The 25,983-nt window shown below is 25.7% G+C and overlaps 4 protein-coding genes across 4 annotated transcripts; all 4 read left to right on the top strand.

Annotated features, from left to right (window-relative positions):
• The first annotated feature begins 249 nt into the window (after window positions 1-249).
• Window positions 250-4,647, top strand: LOC119669366 (alpha-tocopherol transfer protein-like). The gene is made up of 6 exons (XM_038079227.1): window positions 250-357; window positions 3,569-3,728; window positions 3,796-3,877; window positions 3,938-4,279; window positions 4,347-4,483; window positions 4,544-4,647. The coding sequence occupies exons 1-6, from the start codon at window positions 273-275 to the stop codon at window positions 4,614-4,616; spliced, it is 879 nt and encodes a 292-aa protein (XP_037935155.1). The 5' UTR covers window positions 250-272; the 3' UTR covers window positions 4,617-4,647.
• Window positions 4,648-6,855: 2,208 nt separating this feature from the next.
• LOC119669864 (alpha-tocopherol transfer protein-like) lies at window positions 6,856-13,228 on the top strand. The gene is made up of 6 exons (XM_038079900.1): window positions 6,856-7,051; window positions 11,782-11,941; window positions 12,148-12,229; window positions 12,293-12,646; window positions 12,709-12,845; window positions 12,904-13,228. The coding sequence occupies exons 1-6, from the start codon at window positions 6,967-6,969 to the stop codon at window positions 12,977-12,979; spliced, it is 894 nt and encodes a 297-aa protein (XP_037935828.1). The 5' UTR covers window positions 6,856-6,966; the 3' UTR covers window positions 12,980-13,228.
• A 4,018-nt stretch (window positions 13,229-17,246) lies between these two features.
• Window positions 17,247-20,447, top strand: LOC119666638 (alpha-tocopherol transfer protein-like; the record flags this gene model as incomplete). The annotated part of the gene is made up of 6 exons (XM_038075920.1): window positions 17,247-17,355; window positions 19,466-19,625; window positions 19,693-19,774; window positions 19,835-20,134; window positions 20,190-20,326; window positions 20,399-20,447. Coding segments are annotated over exons 1-6 (810 nt in total), but the record flags the coding sequence as incomplete, so codon positions are not given.
• A 1,062-nt stretch (window positions 20,448-21,509) lies between these two features.
• Window positions 21,510-22,316, top strand: LOC119669863 (NADH dehydrogenase [ubiquinone] 1 beta subcomplex subunit 8, mitochondrial-like). The gene is made up of 3 exons (XM_038079899.1): window positions 21,510-21,683; window positions 21,753-21,982; window positions 22,039-22,316. Exons 1-3 carry the CDS (start codon window positions 21,599-21,601, stop codon window positions 22,252-22,254), a joined length of 531 nt encoding a protein of 176 aa, XP_037935827.1. The 5' UTR covers window positions 21,510-21,598; the 3' UTR covers window positions 22,255-22,316.
• Window positions 22,317-25,983: the final 3,667 nt, after the last annotated feature.

Genomic DNA, 25,983 nt, shown 5'->3' with positions numbered 1-25,983 from the left:
GTTCAGAATTATCTTTAAATATACATTAAAATTAATTTTAGTTTGTGGATTTCAAATCTTGATCCACTGTGCAAGTCAAGTTTAAATTTAATTGAATTTTGAGTATTTGCGCTGCTGAATGCCGTCAAAAATTTAGTTTATTCTTTACCGCTTCGCTTGACTGTTCGCTTTCTAGTAGCCAAAAAGTTATAGTTTGACTTAGTTTATAAAAAATAAACAAGTTGGTTAGATTCATAAAAATATAAATAATTTAGTAATTTATTCTAAAAAGAATGGTTAATAAAACAGAATTGGAAGCTAAACTAAATGAATTGCAAAAATGGTTTCAAGATAATCCAAAATTACCTCAAGAAATCGGTAATAATAATTTTACTTACTAAGTCGAAGATAAGATCGTGTAATATTAAGGTTAATGCTTACCAAACTAATTTTGTGTTCTATAAATTCTTTATAATAACTGATATACATATATTTATATAGTAATATATATATAGATATAAAATAAAGCAAATCAATAAATATATAGTGATAGTAAATCCATTAAAAATTATGAGTCCATTTAACTGTCCTATGGATGACTTCAGTTATAATAATACGGTAATTTAAAATTAAATCACCTATTAAGCGTGTCTAAAAATACCCCGCCCATATTTGTTTCCCTATCTTGACCCATCTGTATAAATATGGATCCACTCACCGCTATTTAACAGTATAGAGTTGTAATTCTATTTAAGAGAGTTAAAAATGTTTAATACAGTTGTGGTTAGACTAATGTATTGTCTATATGTTTATAATTCTTTCAGAATTACGAATAGGGCCTAATAAGGTTTGTCCAACTAATAGTGGTATCGATTATTTTTGATATGTCAGTATGTTTTTTTACAATTACTAAATGAGCAGAATGTGGATTCTTCCACCAAACAGATGTATCGACTATGTTTCATAAGTCAATAATGGCATTTTTGTAGATTCATAATCCTATTTATTAAAATACTTTTCTTACTTATGTGAGTAAACTCTTACATAATAAATAAATGGGCCTTATGTAGGTCCTTCTACTCAAAGGAGATTCGATTATGTTTGATTTGGCAATAAGAAAATGTATGCAGATTTATAATCTGGAGATTTATAATACTTATATAAATTGTTAATCCTTTCTATTATAACACTTCAGTTTCTTGTTTATTTGCAAGATTATTCAATAATTATTTAAAAAAAAGTAAGTTACAATTTTTCACTTATTTTTAAAAAGACTAAACAATAATCTTATTAAAAAGATTTATTGATAATTCATGGATCTATCAATTCAGAGACTTGAATTTGCAATTTTATTCTTAAATTTTCTTTAAGTGATAAGTTTGTCTGTACTTATAGTATTTGCTGTAAAATTATATATAAATAAAATAATTGATAGATAAAAATAGATAAGAATAAAAACCAGATGTTAATGCAGATTTAGCATATTGTGTACAATTCTATGTTTACAATGAAATGCATAAATTATTATATTTACAATAGATAAGTTAATTAATGAAAACCACTATGACCTCTGTCGTGAAATACAAAATTCACTCTAGAAAAAAAAATTTATCATCCGGCTGCATTTAGATTAATACGAGTATATGCAGATGTGTCTTTATTACTATAACTACTGTGAAAAAATGTGTGAAACTATCTTTCAAATATTCCAAAAAAAATAAATATCTAAACATTATATTTAATTACATTAAAACCATAAAGCATGACTTTTTAGTATTACAGCGTTACTGTTGACATACGGAAATCTCATCGAATCGCCTCTTGTAATTCGATATAGCATCAGTCTTTGTTATATATATGTATATATATATATATATATTTATATACTAATATCTACTAGTGCCAATAAAAATATTATGTAATTTTTGATGAGCGGATACAAATTTTATAATTGTTTATTAGATGTTCTGATTAGACATTTAAATTTAGATTTAGATTTTTATGAAAAGTGAACTGCTCAGCAGATTTTTTTATTAATAATCAACTGGCTCCTACTATTTTACATAAAGTTCTTAGTAACACTAAGTTGCTAATTTCTCTTCTGGAAAATAGTCGTATTGGTATGGGTTAAAAAAATAACTTATTCTGATTCAATTTTATTCCATTTCAAAAGCTCGGGTAACATTTATTTCGCTCCATTATTTAAAATTTATGCTACTGTTATTTAGACTAGAAGACCTAGTTTATTTAATCAATTATAATAATGCTTCAATATAAACAATAAATTTCTAATATTAATTAAAACTTTATTAATTTTAAATTAAAGTATATAAACAAAAAAGAAACAGCATGTCAATTTTTTAATATATAATAGGTCCACTCCATTTATTACTATTTGAGTCTTATAAGAGAAGTACATATTTTATTCTATGAGTGAATGATTTTATTTTTATATTTATAACAAAATATGCCACACATGAGAATACCTTCCTAGAAGATACACTATTAATATAAAATCACTGCGTACAGACAGAAAATATCTATAACAAACTTCTGACATATCAAAGCAAACAGTACCAAGAATCTGTCACAAGAAAATTATCGCTCTCAGAACTTGACACGATGGATATAATAAAATATCCACGTTTATTATAGATACGAGATAGTTAAGGGATGTCTGAAAAGGAGGTTTGAGTTTTCCATGGTGCCAGAACTGGGGTTTAGCCAAAGGGAATTCCAAGCTTCTTACTAGGGTCTGCTATTATTATTATTTTTGGTAAATGATTATTTTTGTAACAAAAAACAAAAACGATATTTTAAATATATTTTATATTATCGAAATTAATAATGGATATTAGATTGGTTAAGCTTTAGTAATAATCTCAGTAATCCACTTAGGCATATTAGACTATTGTTTTCCCGTATAAAACATCTATCTAAAACATATATCATATGGAAAAATAATCTTTAAGATGCTTCTTAAAAAAATTGAAGAGAAGATTTAATTTTCCAGCTTAGTTCACAAGTTGACAGTCACCTATCAGTCACTATAAAACTTATGTCTTTATGGAGCTATTCAAAGACTTAGGTAAAAGTATTCTAATTTAAGAGAGGTTCACTTCCGTGTAGATATTTGCATATTATCACATCTTCCTTTTTTGTATTAAATTTAAAAATAAGAAACGTTATAATAGCTGTGTGCATGATAGTAAATCCATCATACCGAATGTTTTTCTTAGACATCCTATCCTAAAAATACTATTAAGAATAAAACTTATTAATTAAGCGGATCCTCTTTTCTCTGTATCACTGTCGTAATATAGGACTTCATTGCAAAGTACACTGAAGATGTCTAATACATATAAAGATAACCGTAATGTAAATATTTTTCATAAAAATTAAAATATAATTAAAATATTTAACACAAATTAATAAGGCCTAAGCCCGGTAATAATCAAAATATTATAAAACTTTATATAAAAAGAAATAATTCTTTTTTAAATATATTAGCTATGGGTATAATACATGTATAACAAAATAAATTAATAAATATTTCTTTTGATTTTTTTGCTAAATTTAACGTTTGTAGATCGTTATCTTCTTAAGCGTTTCCTAAAGTGTATGTATACTGATGTGGAGGAAACTAAAAAATTAATTGAAATTAATTATTCGCAAAGAAGTAAAAATCCCCATATATTTATCGATCGTGATCCTGATGATGAAGCAGTAAAACAAATTCGGGAAGTAACGTAAGTATGAATTAGTACAAGCATGAATAACAAAATAATATACATATTATGTATAAAATACTTTAAGTGATATAGTGGCGTTGCCAGGTTTAACCCCAGATCGCTGTAAAATACTCTGCTATCGTTTAGTTGATCATGACGCAAATAAGGTATAATGATACTAACATATATATACATGAAGTTATAAATACACATCATAAAGTATGTAGATGAACAGCATTGCAGAATGTAAACAATTTTTCATGTTATCCGATACTCGTTTTACAATGAATGATTTGGATATAGAAGAGAGTCTCAGTAAAACCAACAATGGTTCTGATACAGAATTAGATAATATGGCTGATGGAGATATTCAAATAGTAGACATATCTGGTTATACAATGCGCCATATATACAAAGTTTCAATCAGTACAATGCGTATGCATATGAAGTTCCTGCAAGAAGCCTATCCTGTGCGATTGCGTGCTATGCATATTATTAATTGTCCTTCATATTTAAACAAATTAATTGCTGTGTTAAAACCCTTCATACGAGAAGATGTCTACAAATTGGTATACGCTTATCTTGTTTATATTTAATATTATTTAATGTACAAATATTTAATCATTATTTTATTAGATACACTTTCATACAACTGGACTGGATACCTTATATGAACATGTACCACGTGACATGTTACCTGAAGAATTTGGAGGTAGTGCAGGAAAATTAGCGGATATTAAAGCTAAATGGACAGAAAGAGTTCAAGAGAAAAAGTGTGTTCCCATTTTGTTTTTATAATTGCTGAAATCACTAAATTACAATTATTTTTTTAGAGGCTATTTAATGGATGAGAGGCAATGGAAAGTCGAACAAGTAGAATCTTCAAGTCGCTGGTCTTGGTTTTAGTTATTAATATTTTGAATTTATTATCTCACAATATTTTATTTATTATATGTTAAAATAAATATTAAATAATTAATTAATGTTAAAATTATTCGTCCTATTAATCAGGAATCCGGGTCCCGTTTGTGGTTTAGATCTAACTATAAAAGTTTTTTTTATGTTACTAAAAAAAGTCATTAGTGTGATCGGTTATTGTGTACAAATAAATAGGCCAATTTAATTATTATAAAGCTAATTTAAAGCTTAAAGCATTTTTCTTAATGATATAATATTTTTGAGTATAGTTGATTTAAGACTACGTGCTAAGTTTAGGATCATCTTAATCTTAAAAAAATTTTTTCAAGAGTTTTATTTCTATTACCGTTAAGAATTTTGTGAGCTAATTATCTAAAATTTTTGTCTAATCAGTAAAGCATTATATTATAATTAAAACTGTTGGAAAAATATATATTGAAGTGCTATTTGATTATTATTCTTGAAAGATTAATTTATGCTGTTGGCCACACTAGATGAATTTAACGGGTTAAAAATTTCGCTTGATTGTGTGAATAAGCCGTATGTGTAAGAAAAAGAAAAAAAAAATTTTGCATGTAATGATTTAATTAGATTTTTATTTTTAGAGTCCTTACTGAACTGCAGGTAAATGGCACCTGGTGTTCTTAGTGTATTATATCTTTATTCGTTTTATATTAAATCTATATGCTTAGATTCGATAGTTTCAATAGGTTCGTTTATATGTTTTTAAGATACTTAATAGAATTTATCTATATTCTCTTCAATTTTTTTTTTTAAATACGTATACTTTTATTTATTGTATCTTCTCTTAAAGATTAACAATAAGTTTTAAAACTTTATTACTAAATTCATAAAATTACAATTTTTAGTTTAGCTACACATTGTATAACATATAAAATAAAATAAGTAAACCTTATATTACGGACCTCACTTAAATCAATGGGTTAATTTCTCTTCAATAATGATGAGTCTTATTATTTTGTTTTTTGATGAGTTAATCTATTATGAATGGTTTTCCTAGTTCAAGCTATTTATTTCTATTATATGTGTTCATTTAATTAATATCTTCAGAATAAAATTTTAAATTTGATATATTAATTGATTTTGTTAATAAAAGGTTGTTATTACAAATATAATAATTTATTAATAATTCACGAGTACGTTATATTTGTTCTTTAGTTACATTTTCGAAATTAGCACACTTCTTATATGGAGATAATATAAATAAATCAATTTATACATCCCACATATATAATATATACTTAATTGAACAGTATCCTTAACGAAATGGTGAGTCAAAGAACTTTCGGCTTTAGATGTAATATAATTTTGTGAATATAATTTTATATATTTAATTTTTCAGATTTAATTTCTAAATGTAATTTTATAATATAGTTTTATTACAGGCTAATTAGTAAATTTTTTATTATTGTTATAGATAAAAATTAAGCAAAACCAACTTGAATTATTTTACAACACAGTTTTCCATATTTCGACTTTAATCTAAAGTCATCGTCAGGTAACTAACTATATTATATGAAAACCAATCACCATATAGATATCAACATATATATATGATATATGATATATGTAAATATGTAGAGATGTGATGTTATAAATATAAATTTATACTATAGATGTGATTTCATTATCACAAAGATTTTGCATAATTTTTGTCAATAGAAAGTTCGAAAAATTAATCCATATATATTTGAATTTGATATAATACATACATATATAAGTATTATAAATTTATATCTCTACAATATATTATATCGACAATTGAGATTAGTGGTTATCTAAAAATTTTTGGAGCTTCTTATGTTTGCATATAAGAGTGGGTTATAAAGTAATCACTACAATCTAAATATCTGTATCTAACATATAACTTTATGTTTTTTTACGAGCTTAACAAATACTGACAAAAAATATTTTTGCTAAAATTTTTACAAATTATATATAAAAATAAGTTTTTTAATTTTTTACGTATTTTTTAATTATTTTTAATTGAATGTAACATATATTTAGATTTACTTAAATTTTTTAACTTGCGCTGAAAACTTGTTTCAACTTATTCTCTTGAAAAGCTTGTCAGAACGCAATTTGTGTGGTAAATTTTGAGTTTTTTTCCACTGTGCGATACAAGTTTGAATTTGATAGAATTATGAGTATTTGCACTGCTTAATGCCGTCAGAAATTTAGTTTATTCTCTACCGCTTAGCTTGATTGTTCGGTTTCCATTTGCAGATAAATTATTCATTCGTTAAGTGTATGTAATATAAACAAGTCGGTTCGATTATTAACAATATAAACAATTTAGTAATCAAATCTAAAAAGAATGGTTAACAAATCGGAGTTGGAAGCTAAATTAAATGAATTACAAAAATGGTTTCAGGAAAATCCAAAATTACCACAAGAAATCGGTAATAATTTTACTTAACTTATCTAAGAAAAGATCTTGTCGAGCTGGCGTTACAATTAATAATAAAAAATAATATAAAAAACTTGAAATTTTAATTGCATTAAAATTAAATAAAATTTTTATGCTCAATTGAAATTTTTTTTATATATATGTTTCAGTTATAAGACTATAGCTTTCATATTTGTAAGTCCTAAAATGTGTGTATGAAAAGTGTTAAGCGGCTTCTACAAAGTGTAATCTTAAAACCCTAAAATCAATGGATTATATTATAAACTTAAAATTTCTAATGATATATGTTTTCTATACCTAAAACCACATTTATTATTTTAAAAGTATATAAACCATAGTAATAAAATGCGATTTTGTTATAAAAAAAAACAAGTAAGATATGTAATAAATCAAAAGTAGTGGGGTGTCTAATGTATTAAGCATAGTAATAACAACACAACAATGTATACATTTTCTACAGCGTATGAGTATTAATGAATAAATTTGTGCGTTTTAATCGAATAAAGCTGTAGGTATCATGCTTAAGAAGCCTAATCCAGAAAAACAGTGCGCGTTAGATGAAAAATTATTTTAAAAAAATGTTTATTAGATTATAAGACATTGAAATGAATGAAATTATTTTATAGAACAATGGGTAAATTTTTCAAGTTTAAAAATTATATAAATATGTTTTTGAATTAAGAGTATAAAAATTTGAAATTAAATAGAATAAGTCTCCAATTATTACTATAACTGAGATATTTAAGGTTTTTTAATTTTGTATTTAGATAGATATATGCCATATATGCTTTGACTTTCTATATCCTAATTAATATTTATAAAAGACTCCCATTTTCATACCATTTAAATACTTCCACTTCAGTTTTGAAATTTATGAAAAAATATTTAGAAATATTTATTTTTAATTTTAATCATTAATACATTTAATTTTTATCATTTAATAAAAATTATATAATCAGAAAGAGCAAACTTAATAGTGATTTATAATATAGTATAATTATTGGTAATAATTGGTAATCTATATTTAGTGGACAATGATATATATTAATATATTAATAATTCGATGTTCCTGAGTTTTTCTTGTCACATTTTTGGCATAACTTTGACATAGTAGTACTAGCACGTATATAAAGTTACAATTAACTATAATACTTTATATATGTAATAAAAAAATTTATATAATAAATAAATAAATCAATATTTTAAAGTACAATTTCTAAATTAAATGTCAAAAAATGTTCAAAACTAATATCAAGATTTAAAATAATTTTAATCAAACACTTAAAATAATGAACAATTTATCAACTCAAAAAATGCGTTGAACAAACTTAATAGTGCTTTATAATATTACTTAGTATGCTTATTTTCATTACTATAAATTCTTAGGCACACATTTCTGAATATAGGTAGCTTGCACTTACCAGATAACATTATATATTAATATATTGATAATTAGAAATACTTAAGCTTTCCTTCAGCTTCTTTTGCATATTTTTACCAAAAAAAGACTAAGACGTATAATTATTCTCTAATTTGGACCAAAGTTGTGCTATTGGCACATATATAAAGTTGCGATGAGTAGAATGCATATACATATGAAATTCTTGAAATTAACTACAACACTTTATATATGTAATAAAAAAATTTAATTAAACAAATCATTTTAAAGTGCAATTTCCGAATTAAATGACAAAAAATTTTGAAAACTTATATCAAATACAAATAATTCATCATTTAATTAAAATTATGAACAATTTATTCACTCAAAAAAATGCATTGAACAAACTTAATAGTGCTTTATAATATTACTTTTATTAGTTTGCTTATTTTCATTACTATAAATTCTTAGGTACACATTTCTGAATGTAGGTTATCTGTATTTATCGGATAATATTATATATTAATATATTAATGATCTACTATTCTACTTGCAGTTAGGCATTCCTCTTTGTCATAAAAGTTACGTACGCAGTACATTCGGTTTTTTATATTCTGTCATATACCTATGTAAGTTTAACATAATGGTAAAGTTGAGAATGTCGACCAGCATAATATATATTCACCACATTATATGTAGGTGAAGCAAATGTGAGAATATAGAATAATTAATCAACTGACCCGTTCTCCCTTAACGAAAACAAAGTGTTCCATTAATAATGGATAAGTGAAAATAAAGAGGATCATAAGAGTCAATTGAATTTTGGTTTCTTAACATAAACATAAGAGAAATATTATACAAATATTGCGGATACAAATATTGCGCGATGACAATGCATTTCTTTGTGTGTGAAGTATTTAGTGATCAGATTAAGTTTCATCGCTAAAGAAAATTCGATGCTACAAGTTTTTACGATTTTTGTAGTGAGTCGACAATATTATCATGGTTAACTATTGTAAAACGAATTTACTATGTAACTTGGATAACCTGGCGCCCTATCGGTAATTTGATAAAAATACATTCAACGTTCAACATGTACTTTACGACTCAGTTCTACATTATTTCCTGTTTAACTACTAACTAGAGTAAATATATTTGTCTTCAAGCAATAGCAGGGTTTAAAAAGCTTTGAATCAATTAAAACGGTCTTCACTGTTTCTGATTTTTCAATATAAAGTAAGAAATGTTTCTCTCATAGTTTTTAACTAAATAAGCTTGTTTTACTAGGATATGGCGATAGTATTATATCATTTGTTCAAGGTATATCAAAAGTATTCAATTGATATTTGATGTATTAGTGCGTTATACTAATAAAATATTTTATTTGTTATTTTTATACTGAGTTGGCGGTATAGTTTTGTATACTGTTTTAGTCATAGTTAAGATATCAACTTTGCTAACATGGTTCGTACTTAAATTAGTGTCAAGATTTGAATTCAATCCCTTTTTAAGATTGAAAAAAAAAATGAAAAATATAGTATATATTTTGGGGAATATTATTATGTGAACAGGTGCTCTACATAACTCTGTAACTCCTTATAACTACTGCATCTGAGATAAAGTGAATTTCATTAAAGAAGGATAATGCCGCAAGAACAAAATACATTATAACACTAGTTCCAGTTTTATTTTTAGTATGTAATTTGTTGTTGTTCAGTGGTCTTTCTTAATAAAATGGACGACATTAGTACTATCTTTTCATAATCCTTCACACCATCTCTGTCAATAACTCTTGTAATTTAAGTAATTAAATGCATTATAATAAAAACCAGATATTTATGCATAATCTATATACAATATTTAGCGATGTGATTAAATTATTTACAATAGATAAGTTAATTACTGAAAACCACCTGTTAGTAAATACATATTATATTTACATTATATATCTATATCTGCTTGTAACTGAATATGTTTTGTTAGTGTAAAACATGTGTGAAAAACCAGGTTTTAAAAATCCCAAGAAAATTAAATTTCTGAGGTTTAACTATAACAATAAGTGTTAATTTATTTACATATAAAATAAAAGTTTACAATATCTATTTTTGCTATTATTGCAGAATCATTGTCAATATTACTCATGCCTGCTAATATATTATTGTAATATTAATATTATTAATGCATATATAATTAAATATAATACATTTAACGTATGCCTCACTCAACAAAAACTTTGAATCAGTTTCAATATATTTAAATTATATTTTTATCAAAATTTATCAAATTTTTATTTGATCGCATACTTATTTCTAATAGATAGTAATGACTTTCTGTGCCCGATATAAAAATATTTTAATTAATACAATTAATACATAATTAATACATTACACAGTAAACAATAACTTAATTAAATTTTTGTGAAATGTATATGAATATAAAAACTTTCATAAGCGGCATTGAATCTTTATAGTGAAACTAGTCATACTATCAATTATCAAAATTACAGACCATCACGCTTAAACAAATAACCTACTTTTAAGAATAATTGTTACTTTTTATTATTTTTATTAAAACTATTTTTTTAAAATGAAAAATTTTTCAAGTAATTTTATTTTGTATGTGTTCTGTACTTCTAATAGCATTGGTACATATTGACCGAATCCGGTACCTTTGCGTCAAAATTTGTGCTATCTTCATTTCATATAGTAAAATGTAATTTTTTGAATTTTGATTAATTCCTTTTTCCTTGAAAAGTGTATTCAAGAATTGATGTACTGCTTTTCTTATGACACTCTAATAGATAGTGATAAGATCTTACTACAGCGTATAGATCAAGGCAACCGTACTGTGTTACCAAAACTGTGGACTTAATTTCTATAAACCAAAAAACATCTTACAAAATTATAGCTGCTGTTATCGAATATAACATTGAATATATGAATAACATATATGATTAGTTGTATCTAAGTAAAATCTATCTATTATCAATTCTGTGGAAATTGGAATGTCATGAACCACAAACCACTCATCAAATTTTTTTTACTTGATCCATTGACAATAATTACTTTTTATAGTTTTCTGAGAGACAAAATATACTTTCGTTAAATTAAGATTTATGCATTCATCTATTAAAATAAAAATATTAATAGATTTTACCTAAATTATTTAATAGAAGATAGCAAATAATAGTTGTTCTACATCTTATAGTATAAAATTAAGTGAAATTGTATTTTTAAGCGAATTTTAAATATTTTAAAATTTAATATATATTTTCTTAACATAATATATAATAAATATATATTTAATATATTTTTTTTATTATACTATAAAAATCAACATTTTAGATCGTAATCTTCTTAAACGTTTCCTAAAATGCATGAATTGTGATATCGAGGAAACTAAAAAATTAATTGAACTGAATTATTCGCTAAGAATGAAAAATCCATACATATTCCTTGACCGTGATCCTGATGATGAAGCTATAGAACAAGTACGGGAAGTAGTGTAAGTATAGAATTATATTTACAAAACAAAATAAAATTCAACTAAAATATTATATTATTTCTTTTTTAGCCCATTTTATATTAGCTATAGAAGGGGGTTATTAGTAATTTATTTAAAATATTATTTCATAGTTTTTTAATTGAGTGAACAATTAGTCTATTCCATAATGAATCTAAAATATTATATGTATAATAAAATAATTTTAGTGATATAGTACCCATGCCAGGCTTAACTCCAGATCGCTGTAAAATAATCTGTTCTCGTTTAGTCGAGCATGATGCAAATAAGGTAAGACTATTATATAAAATATATGCATAAATATGTATTTAATGTATAATGTATAATTTCCAGCATGATAGTATTGAAGAATGTAAATTTTTTTTTATGTTATCCGATAGTCGTTTTACAATGAATGACGTGGATACAGAACAGGACTCTAGTATAAATGAAAATAACTCCGATAGTGACTCTGTTACAGAATTAGATAAAATGGCCGATGGCGATATACAAGTATGTGACGCTACTGGTTATACATTGCGACACGTCTATAAAGTCTCAATTAGTACAATGCGTATGCATATGAAATTCCTGCAGGAAGCCTATCCTGTGCGATTGCGTTCTTTACATATGATTAATTGTCCATCATACATGAATAAGTTAATTGCTATATTAAAACCTTTCATACGAGATGATGTCTATAAATTGGTTTGTATTTATATTTTATTTAAATTTGATTATAAATTAATTTTAATAATCCGTTTTATCAGGTGCACTTCCATACAAATGGACTAGATAGCCTATATGAACATGTGCCACGTGAGATGTTACCTGAAGAATTTGGAGGTAGTGCAGGAAAATTAGAGGACATTAAAGCTAAATGGAAAGAAATAGTGAAAGAAAAAAGGTTATTTATAATTTTTTATAATTGCTAATATGATTCAATTATTAATTTTTTATTACAGAGAATATTTAATGGATCAGAAATATTGGAAAATGGTGCCGGTACAAACTTCAGGCCGTTGGTCGTGGTTTTCGTAATAATAATCTATTGAACTTAAAGTCATATAATCTTTTATTTTTAATGTGTTAATATGGTATACAATAAATAAGTGGTTTTTGCTTGTACACTTTTAAATGTATGATAACAATAAATAATTATATATTTTATACAGTAAGGAAAAAAATACATACTTAAAGTACTATGCTAGTACAAAAATTCTCCGTAAGCAATCAGAAAATTGCTTTAATGAGCATCATTAATTAATATAATATCAGCGAAATTATTAAACTGAGACTTGTCATTTATTCAAATTAAAGAAATTTTAAGTAATTATATATATTTAAGTATAACATATTATTAAATTGTATAAATTTATATTACTTATTATTAATATTATAAGAGCGATAATTGAAGACGTTTGATAAAAATTTTTTTTAAAACAAAATAAACAAATTAAAAGTCATAAAATTATATTCTTTACTGCAAACGAAAAATTAGTCAACTGTTTTTTGTTTGAAGATTTTGTTTTCGTGGAGTAACGAATTTTATTTGTCACAACTGCTTTATAAATGTTTTTGTTTTTTGAATGTAATGTTTCTTAACAAACCATCCAATTTGTTTTCGATGAATTTATTATTAAATTGTGTAGTATATACTATAAGTAGTTTTCCATATTCTTCTAACATACTTTAAGTAGAATAAAAGAAAATGTTATTATCATAAGAAGAGAGCAGATGATTAATATGAAATCCTAAGTTATGCTACAGGAAAGGTCCATAATCAATAAACTCTTCATGCAATAATTCGCAACAGAAGTAATTAGAAATTTGTAAAGCATTTGTAAATGCTTTGAACAAATGTAATATTGCTTTATAATATTACTTTTTTAATATGCTAATTGTCATTGCTATAAATTCTTGAGCATACATATCTTATTTACCGGACGATATTATATATTAATATATTAAGGATTTACTGCTCTACTAGCTATAGCATATTCATCATTTTCATAAAAGGTATGTACACAGTACTGAGTAAATTCGAGCGCAGTCAGGTTTTTTATATTCTGTCATATATGTAAGTGTCATATATATATAATGGTAAAGTTGAGAATATCGACCAGCATAATACCACATTATATGTAGGTGAAGCAAATGTGAGAACATAGAATAATAAATCAGCTAAATTGTATATAAGAATTGTATATAAGAATAATAAATCGAGTAGATTGAGATAAAGTAAATTGAAATTTCCTAAGGATTTTTTGCACTGCACTTATTTAAATATGTATTTATTTATTTATTGCACTTATTTATTATTTTTGGTTAAAAATTTTCAAATTTGTTTATTTATTTATTAAACATCTTATAAAATTTTCACAATGGTAACACCTAACTTACCTAATTTTATTTAATTCACCGTACTCGAAATTCTGGTAAATACCAACATTCGCTGCCATACCGGCATAATTTACTATTTCCCTCAATTTACCATCAATTTAGTCAAATTCGCACACGGCCTTAATCGTTGTTGCTCATGCAAAATCTCGAGTACATCTGATTTTAGAGCGGCTTGCATACACTTAAAGTACTTGGAGTCATTATTGCAAGTTCAACAATCAATGCTGCTGCGTATGTATATAGATTGGTCCAATTATAAGCGAATAATACTTTTCTCTGACTACATACAAAACGAGTATCGGATGTTTTTGTTTACAATAAGTATACTACAAAAGCAAATGATTTTAATAGAATAATCAAACAGGGCTATTGCAATCGAAAGCGATTATAAGGATTTTTAAGTTAGAACAAGGATTAAGGATTTTGTACAACAAATATAAGTACCTAAATATTATTTACGAATCAAAATAGGATTGTTGACAAGGCTCCGTAGGTTAAACTTAGTTGGAACTTACTCCAATTAAATTTGTAGGTTTTGTATGGAAGAGAATGAGACTTCAAAACACGTACTAACAGTTTGCTTGACACTAATGCATAAACGGAAGAAATAACTAGGTAGAATATCAAAAGTCTGTAATGTAGATGCATCACTACAATTTATAGAGGAAGTTTGACTTGGAGAAATACTCTAAGTTCATGTAGGGGGCACAAAAGTTCTTTAGGTCACAGTGAAAATTCTTATAAAATAATAATAATGAGCCATGTTGTACAAGCGATTAATGCTTTCAAGTTTTTAACTTAAAAAATCAGTTTAATAATTAAATTAAATTTAATTTTTTACTTGAAATCAACAACAAATTTAGTAGTTTATAATAATATGATCGCGTGCATTATATCACATAGAACAATTTTTGAAAAATGTTTTAATATGCAACCCAAAAATTTTAATAGCTGCTTTAAATACCAAAACAATTTTTTATAATTTTTTTCATCGGCCGACTTTAAATATTTGTGATAATGATAATGTGAGCTTATTAAACTTTGAAGCAAACATATTTTCTTTTAATATTATATTCTTATATATAATTTATTATACATATTAATTTAAATTGTTTTATGTCAAGTGGACTCAATGATTAAGAGAGGAAGATGTTCGATATATATATATATATATATATATATATATATCTCCCAGATATAAATATATATTTTTCAAGTACGTGTTGTTTAAATTTATTGCTCAATTCAAAATTTTTTTTCTCTAAATTAAGCTTAATACAGTCAAACTTCCATGCCTAAAACTTCTAGAACTCGAAATTTCTATAACTCGAACTAAAAACAGTGCAACAGGGTTTTAGAGAGCACATTACATACAATTCTACTTCCATAACTCGAACTTCTATAACTCGAATAAAAATATTGTCGCGTGGCCGATAGAAATATGACAAATGTGCATTCTTTAAGTCGAATTTTTGTTTTAACTATGAATCCATTTTGGTATTAGAGGCAGTCCCTTTTTCCAAACCAAATGCTTATTTTTTTCTTTCTTATGTTGCTTCTTTGTGTAAATACCAGTCGCTGGTACAAAAAGCAGAATATTACACTTATGGATTGCATAAATCATGTAACAAAAGCTAGAGATATAGATGTAAGTATTCAAACGATAGTGAACTGCTTTTGGATTTGACCAATTTTCTACATGGGTCAACATGCCTTTACTTTTCTAAAGAATAACATTGATGTAGACCGTAAATTGATGGAACAGAATTATGAAGCGTGGTTTAAAGTAAATAAAATAACTTCCAATGCTACTCTTAACGATTATATTGAGCTTGACAATGAAATTTGCACATCAAGCTTTCCTACAGTTGACGATATTATTGATCATTATAGCTCTGAATTAGTGAAATCAATTCTAAGTACAACGGAAAATGATGATGAGGGTTCGGTGGATGAAATTGTTCATCAGCCTACCAAGAATGAAGCAGAAGACTCATTCAGAATTCTGAATTTTTATTTGCAAACGAATGAATAAATTGGAGTCTCTTCATACTAAAAATAAGAAAAAAAAATAAAAATCCAAACCCTAATTTCTAAATCTTTTTCTTCACTATAACTTTTGTGGAGTATTTGATTTCAAATAAATAAATAAATATTTTAAAATGTAATTATAGTTTCTTTCAAAAATAAAAAAAATAAAAAAATTCTCTAAATCAAAGTCTCCATAAGTCGATCGTTATGGAAGTTTGACTGTATATATTAAACACATATTCTTATATTTGATTTACTACATATGTTATATTAATTGAAATTGGTTTTATGTCAAGTGGACTTAATGATTAAGTAAGAAAGGTGTTTGATATATCTCAAAGATATAAGTAATTTTTAATTTATTTAATTTAATTAATTGCTCAATTTAAAATTTTTTTCCCTAAATTTAGCTTAAGAATTAATTATTTTGAAAATAACATATATAATCTCTTTAGGTCTTTATAAATTTTCTTTTTATCTTTATCTTTTTCTTTGAGTGAAAAAGTTTGGGAATCGCTTGGCTTGACACACGTTACTGGTAATGAGCACCATTAGAAAACGTTTCCTACTTGTTGGCTGCTTAGTCAAGCAACAATTTGGTTCGCGGTTAAATAATAATGAAGAGAAGACATTAAAAATAAACTTAAAAATATTAAATCGCTTTCAATTTTTAATTTCAATTGCAATTTTGATTTCAGTTTGTGTTCAGAACTCAGACAAACAACAATAAAAATTCATAACCAACGAATTAGATTTTGAAATAATTTTTAATATATTTTGTTAGAGTCAGTGAAGCATTATATATTGAATTTTAATTATAAAATTTACAGTCAATAGCAAATCCAAGTTTTAAATTAAAAAATTTTAAATTAATTAATAAAAATAAAAAGTAAAAAATAATATGGGTGATCGTGCTTATGAAGCTCAAATTGATGAATTAATGCAATGGTTTCAGGAAAATGAAAAGCTGCCAAAGGAAATTGGTAAGAATCAACACATATATCAAGAATCAAAATCGGTTAAATAAACATATAAAATATTGTAAATATACTATTTGGCATTTTTAAGAGATTAATGTAAAATATGAAAATATGAAAAAATATGTTAAGAATATTAAATTATAAAATTCCAGATTTTCAGATTTTAATTAGCTCATCTGTATACAAAGTACATTAGCCCGAAATTGTTTATTTGACCAAATAAAATATTACGTGCAGCTTTAAATAATAAATATTGACAAAGGAAGGAAACAATATAGACTTGTGCGCCTCAAAGCGCAATTAAAATTATTTATTAATTATAAATGAGTTTGCATAATTAAAAGTAATTTAAATGGAAGAAATCATATATAAGATCATTACATAATTAAAGTCCGAATAAATAATTATTGTCGTTTTAGATGCAAAACATTATGAAATAATAGTAAAGAGGAAGTTTTAATTATTTTAAAAAAAATTACGTTTGTATTATAAAAATTGTTGTAATATTAAAAAAATTAATAAAGATTTCTGTGTAACTTCCTACTTGCATATATCAAATTTGGAGAACAACTATTTAGTGTAGGATTTTATAAAAATAAATATTGTCATTAACAGAATACTTTATTCAAGTCCCTTTAGGCTTATAATATTTCTGACCCTAAAATGACCACAATAAAAATAATTTAAATTTTATTAAAACTGGAATGTGGAAATTAAAACTGTTTATTTTACTTTCTATTTTAAAATGCAATTAATAAATTTAAATGCTGTAAAATATTTTTTAAAATATTTTTTTTTTACTTTGTTATATTAGAACTCAAACTTTTCTCTTTTTGTCTCAGTATACTAACATGCTGTGACTAAAAGTAAACCGTACTAATAGAAAACAGTTTACTATTTTGATTTAAACTTCTAAAAATAGAACGGTTCTATTTTTTACCTAATTAAATCTATATAATAATATTTGATACGAAACTATAGGCAGCAAATCATAAAATTAAAGTCTTTTTGGTTCCAACATTTTATAGATGAAGTCTATTACTTAATTTACATATAAGATGATGAAGATGTCCGTATATAATAATATATATTGAGAAGCAACGACTGAACATAAATAATTGACAAAATTAACAAGATTGCTATACCTTAAGCACCCTAATTTAATAATGGATTTTAATAAAGTTGCTTATTCTATATAATAACTTACTTCTCGAGATACCGATTATATTGATATCATTCAATTATTTTGATATTACGCCAGTGGAACAGTATTATTATTTTTAAAAACAAGGGATCATACACTGCGACCTAAAAGATCTATTGTGCCCCTTAGTCGAATTAGAGTGTTTCTCCAAGTCCGATTTCTTTATTGAAAGACAGTATATAGCCTATCTTTCCTAGTCTTGGATAGAACAGTAAAGTTAATTTAATTTGTATTCAATTTGAAACAGCCAATCGATTGTTTTATTGCATATATACATACAGTAATCCTCCGCTAGCCCGCATTCATTAAAATTGGGATAAATGTGAATTAATGAGGCATGTGTATTGCGACAGTCATATAAAAAATACAGTAAAAGTCTTATATATTCATATATTTATTTAACAATAGAAACCGAACAGAAACAGAACATTATTTTACTGTTTATTATATCAAACCATAAGCTAAATGACACATTAACATGATAAACGATAAAGTGTATTAGCAAATAGCAAACAAAATATATAGGCGAATGAAACATATACGTAGGTATGCAAATCACTCATATATAAACATATGTTTTTTTTACTGGACTATCGAGCAGATATATTCATAACATGTCTGGATTAGCAAATCAGTGGTAGATCCGAAGTGCAAGACACATAATGCACATTTAGCATATTATAATTTTGACCGAACTACCACGGAATATAAATGACTGAAAATTTCCGCTAACGGAGACCTACTGTATATATATTTTATCTTATATAATTAATTGTTTTCCACAAGTAATTAAAGTCTATCGATGAAAAAAGTTGTACAGATATTGCAATATAAAACATAGTTTATGTTTAAATAAAATTATTTTTAAATCATTGCTACTAAAAATTGAAATATATATATTTTTTATAGATCGGCTGTTGTTAAAAAGATTTTATGAGTGTATGTACAGAAATGTTGAAGACACGAAAAAATTAATAAGAATTAATTACAAATTACGTAATAAATATGATCACATCTTTCTGGATAGGGATCCAAATAGTGAACAAAGTCAAAACACATTTGCTTATGCGTAAGTTTACTAAAGAAAACTACACACATATTATATATAAATCTCATAACACTTTTTCCATATTTAGAGACCTTATTCCACTACCTGGTTTAACACCGGAAAATTATAAAGTATCATGTTATCGCTTACATGATTTTGATCATAAAAAGGTGAAATTATACTTCATTAGACATCTTATGGACTTCCGTTTAATTTTCAATTATTTACAGATGAATCACATAGAAGATACCAAATCATTCTTTATGGTAACGGATTGTCGTTTTTGTATTCCCGATTTACCAGATTCTGATCAATTGTCCGAAGGTGAAGTACAAATTTTTGACATGAATGGATTTTCCATGAAACATTTCTCAAGAATGACCATCGGTACAATGCGTATATATTTGAAATTTCTACAAGAAGCCTTCCCCGTACGTCTTAAGGCTGTACATTTAATAAATTGTCCAACATATTTGGACAAAATTGTAAGTGTTGTCAAACCATTTATAAATCGAGAAGTTTTTAAAATGGTACGTATATTTCTACAAAATGTAGAACTTTTATAAATATTTATAGTTATTTTAGATACACTTTCACACAAATGGCATAAATGGGCTCTATGAGCATGTACCGCGTAGTATGTTACCAGAAGAATATGGTGGCGATTGTGGTAGTTTTGAAAAACTTAAGGCACAAACTATGTTACTTTTACAACAAAAACGGTAATACTATTATTATTAGAAAAGAAATAGTTTAATTAAATTTCATTTTTACTTATAATTTCTTTTGGCTAGATCTTACTTGATTGATTCACAACATTGGAAAATTGAATTAAAATGTGATAATTAAGAAATATTAATTAAAAATAATACATTACTTAATACATATTTATTTACATTAATTTATATATTATCAATTAACAAATTTGGTGAATTCTTGGAACTGTTTAATAAAATTTAATAAAAATACATAAAATATTTATCGTCAAACAATAATTAGTATTTTTAAGTGATTGTAACAGACATAGTTCCACTTTAGCATTTTGATTACCAAATAAATTGGCTATATACTATATATACAGTGCTTTAAATTCAGCACCGAAAGAATAGAAAGAACTTACCATTATGAGAAAGTACCGCTTAAATAAGATTCTGTCCTTATATCCGTTAGGTTAAAATGAGTAAATAAATCTTCAATGATTTCAATTTTTATTTTTTGCAAAATATATGTAAATATTTATAAAAAACGCAAATTTTATTTATTTGCTTTTCAACTTGTATTTAGAACTATAAGAGATTAGTTAATTGTTAGTTAGATTAATTAGACAGTATCTTGGAAACACACATTGTATTATTAGTTTTTTGTCAATTAATATAAATACATATATATAAATGTTGTTGAGCCTTGTAGACAGTCAAGGTAGTTGGTTAAAGTTTCCATATATGATGTTTCTGATAAAGTTCAATTATAACAAAAAGAACTTTGATTTAGTGCCTATACAGTGTATATACAATTCTTTAAGTGTGTAATAAACTTTCTCCGTTTCTTTACTGATGAATATGACATGAAAAAATAATGATGGACAATACATTTTAGTAGCGTCCGTTGCACCTAATGTATCGCAGTTTTTTGTTAATTTTGGCACGAAGCCTTTCATAGCAACTTTCTCAGTGTTTTTTATGATTTATGATTTTATGTCTCAAATTCAGTACTTTGATTTTAATTGCTTTGTTGGATAATTATGACTTTAACTAATGTAGACTTTAGTTTATAGTTTCGAGTTATGCACTTTAAAGTTATTTATAAAGTTATACATGTAGTTTTAATAGAATTTAAAATAAACTTCTTCAGCAAAGTATGCATTTGTGTGGATTCACATACGTTACAACTGTCAAAATGGAATACGTAGTAAATGTCAAAATTTGGCATTTGGGTATGAACTAAAAAGTGTTTGCAATAATTTACAATTATAAAATCCATTAGGATTTTGCGTCATGGCTTTAATAAATAGTTTGCGTTTGGTACAAAAATTAAATGGAGCAAATGCACCTTTGCTACTCAACCAAATGACAAGAAATCGTATGTATTTGAAGATTTAGTGACACCAACACATATGTGTTTACGTAACTATTTATTTTTATTTTCCAGTTGCGCATTGGAACAAGGATTTTAAACCTGGTCCATATCCAACCACACAAAAAGAACGTGATGAAGCTGCTAGAAAATATAACATAGCCCCAGAGGATTATAAACCCTACCCAGACGATGGATTGGGTTATGGTGATTACCCAAAACTAGAAATCGGATTAGGTGTTGAAGCTAGAGATCCATATTATCCATACGATTTTCCAGAACATAAACGTAACTTCAATGAACCGGTTAGTTATTAAACCATTATAAATTTGTGTTCAAAACTATTTTTACTTTTTTGCAGATACATGCTGACATTGATTTGTATGGCGAGGATCGTTATTCAGTAGCGGCACGCCCGCGTTACAGTAACCAGGTCTATTGGGGAACTTTTCTTGGTGTAATGACGTTCTGTTTTGTATTATATTATTGGTTAGAAGACAAGAAAATGTTTCGTCCTGTTTCTGCAAAGCAATATCCAGGAGATGGTAAAAAGCATTATACGTTTGAAAATGAATAAATACTAAATAATAGTAGCTAATCACGAGATAATTAAATTTAACGCAAAGAATTTGTAAAATTTAATTACAGATATATTCTGTGTGCAAACTAATTAAATAAAGTACTATATGGCAAAATACTTGTAAATTTATTTAGGCAAACTATATAATAAAAATATGTAGAAAAAACAATTAACAAGAGAATTGTTGGTAATCAAATGAGTTTGTATTATCTAAATTACATAGGAATGTTAAATCATATTTATATGGAATTTACAGTATAGAAATATGATATAAAGGTGAGTCTTGTTTAAAAATTTTATTAATTTTTGTATTTATTGAAATGATCTTAATTGGATAATATTTATTGTAGGCTGTTATATATATTATAATTATATGTAATGTTTATTGCAGTGTTGATACCAAGTTGCATATTGGTATATGAATATCTTTTTTAATGTAAGTCATTATATGACAATCTATAAAACATATTAAAATATCTTCGATATTGAACATTACCAATAAAACTCATATGAAAACAGAGTTGTTTTTATAGCCTGCCAGATCTGCTTGTGTGACCCCTTTGTTAGATGTTGAACGGCACTTGGTTGCCTACAACGAGTAACTCCGGGCCATAGACTCGGCCGTTCTTAGGACCGTTGTAGTGTGTGTCGTTTTAATTTGAGAACAATTAAAAAATAATTTTAAAAGGGCCTTGCAGTTAACATTATTGTATAATACAACTGGGAATCTACTCGAATGATGTTGTTGCTGGATGTATGATCTGCGGTGGTATATAAATGAAAGTTGTACTTGGGTGTCCATCTAATGTTAACTCCATTTGTTAAAGTAAACTCAATACTGCAACTTATGAAAATATTTCGCATCCATAAATTTGATATATAGATCTTTAAAGTCACAGGTATTTGTGCTAATTTAGCTTATAAATACTGAATTATCAAAATTTAGTGATAATTTATTTAGAGAATAAAATACAATTTTATAAAGAATAGTTTTCATTTTTATCAAAAAAGAATAATAAAAAATAATCAATACAGAATAAGTATTTATATAACGACGCAATAAACCGAAGTTATAAATATTATTTAATATCGAACTTTTACAATACTACAATACAAAGTAGATCTAATTAAAAAGCGAACCACTCTTACTTTATTTCTAATATAAAAAGTCAAAAGAATTTGAAACCGTAGTAATATCTGACCAAAACCTTGATCCTACAATTTCAGTATTATTTGGATTCATTTTTACTATTACTTAACTTTAAAATACTAGAAATAATCCTTAATACGTATTCATTTGCTAAACATCTGTATCCATTGTAACAAAATGTAACTAAAGCAGTGAATCCCTATTTTTTTTTTATTTTAATCAGCATTGAAATATAATTGATTAAGCTTATTTTAAATAAGGAACATTCTTTGTGTTAAATCCAAAATTATAAACTTTATGATTTAACCCACATAAAGATTGTTTAAAAAAGCATATCATCAATGTATTATCAACGTAATAACTACTTATTTATAGCTAATGTTCAGTAGCGAGGGGTCAGCTTTTTGGCAAGGTGTTAACAATTTGATCAAAACAGAATTCCAACCATAACGTATTCCCCCTTCTCCTGAGTTTTGTCCTTTCCACAAGCAAATAGCGTACAAGACCAACAAAACAATTTATTTAAATGTTCGCCGCCTGTGATCCACTGGTTTTTATGGTAAATAGCTGTAGGAAAACGGCGACTTACCACAGATTTCGACATTTTTACATCAGGTTCCAAATTCTTCATATCTGGTAAAAAGATATTTGAATCAAATCTTTAATCACACATTTATCCATTTCTAAATATTATTTTTTACTTCAAATCTCTTTAATTTTTTTCTTTACTTTTACCATTTGCTAGTATAAAATTGCAATAATGACTTTGTTTTTGGTTTATTTCCAACCTCTACATAAGAATAAGAAACTCTCATGCATTCATTTACTCTTTTACTTTGTATTTACTATGCGTGGTTCAGTCTTTTACTGAACCATTTGCCCATATGAAACGGCAACCGTGACTTTGATTGTATTTCCATGCTTTGTATGAACTTGGGGTTCAGTTTAGTCGACTGAACCTCTGGTCAAATGTAAAGCGATTTTCGCTCAATCATTTCTTTTCTCTTTTGTATTTACTTTGCACAACATTGGAGGTTTACTTTTTTTATTGAACCTCTTGCACGCATTAATTTAAGAGTTATGATTATTTTACGTATATATTTTGCGGGGCTTGTTTTCTCTTTTATTTTTATATTTGTTTGTATTTTTTGTGTTTATTCAATATTGAACATAATCCCAATGTGAATGTTATTTCATTTGCATGCTTGCAAGCAGCGCGGTGCAGTTTTTATTCTGAACCTTAGTATATTTTAAGAGGTATGTGTTTTCTCTTTTATTAATTATAAGTAACGTTGGGTGTAACTAACATATGTATGTGTGATTTTGTTTGTATTGTACGTTTTGTGTTTATGTTAATTTGTTTGGAAAAGCTATTATAAAAAATGTTAAGTAGCAAATTAGCGAGATTATTTACGCAATAAAAAAAAAGATCTAAAAAGGAAGCTTTGTTAAGGTGTTCAGTGAACACTCTGAACCATTCGATGCCTCGCCTCTGCTAATGTTAATTAAATGCTAGTCCATAAACTGTAATATTATACCGACTGACTAAATTATCTATTAACATACACAAATCTATGACACTTCATTTAATGGAACTGATATTATTAGATTGATTATTGGTCATGGGTTATATTCTTTTGGTTTATCTACTTGTTTTCTAAATTTATATGTTTATTTATACATATATAATTTATATATGTTATGTTATGTTAAGCCTTTTCCGAGTTAGTGCATCTGGGCACTTTTACTCTATGATGGCTGGGGGTTTCTGCAAAGTCCCACCCATCTCACTGACTAATTTCAATATTCTTCATAATCGTCGTGATTATTCAATGATTGATCTAAGATCTGCGTGCTGTTAGTGATTACTCTGAGATTAGATAACGCTAAGTAGGGCAGCCTGTCGGTTTTCGCACATAGCTTCATATATATATATATATATATATGTATAAATGTGTAGTACTTTTATTAAAATATGAAAATACTTCCTATAAAAAATCTGAACCATTATTACCCATTCAAGCTAAAAAAATTTATGCAAGCCTTGGCTAAATTAAAATTAATTTATATTTATATCTAATATTTTCGAATTTCATTAAAACGTGAAGAACTTTTCTGTAGAGCTGATGCTCGATTATAAATTTTGGTACAGAGAGGAAAATAATTGTCAATAATTAAATATTTATAAATGTAAAAATTAAAACTAAAAAATAAAAAACTATAACTTTTTTCAATTGCTGATTTTTTAACATATATTTTAAATAAATTTAAAAAAATATTCTTCAAATAATATTTTAAGTAGATAAACAATATAATAAGTATATAATTTATAATTAATAAAATAATTAGTAAAAGTTGTTATAGTAAACACAATACAAAAAAATTAAAACTAATACATTAAATACATTATATATTTTTTTAACTACAATTAAAATTTGTATATAAATTTTTCATGAGAAACTTACAAAATTTAATAATAATAATAATAATTACAAAATTAAAACATTATGATGCATTTCTTATAAAACAAATTATTTTACAAACTTATAAATACACACAAACTCAAAAATATAATC

This window comes from Teleopsis dalmanni, chromosome 1 (genome assembly GCF_002237135.1).
Source record: "Teleopsis dalmanni isolate 2A chromosome 1, ASM223713v2, whole genome shotgun sequence".
Classification (NCBI taxonomy): Eukaryota; Metazoa; Arthropoda; class Insecta; order Diptera; family Diopsidae; genus Teleopsis; species Teleopsis dalmanni.
The sequence above is the reverse complement of the archived record's forward strand: the minus strand, read 5'-3'. Positions and strand labels throughout refer to the sequence as shown.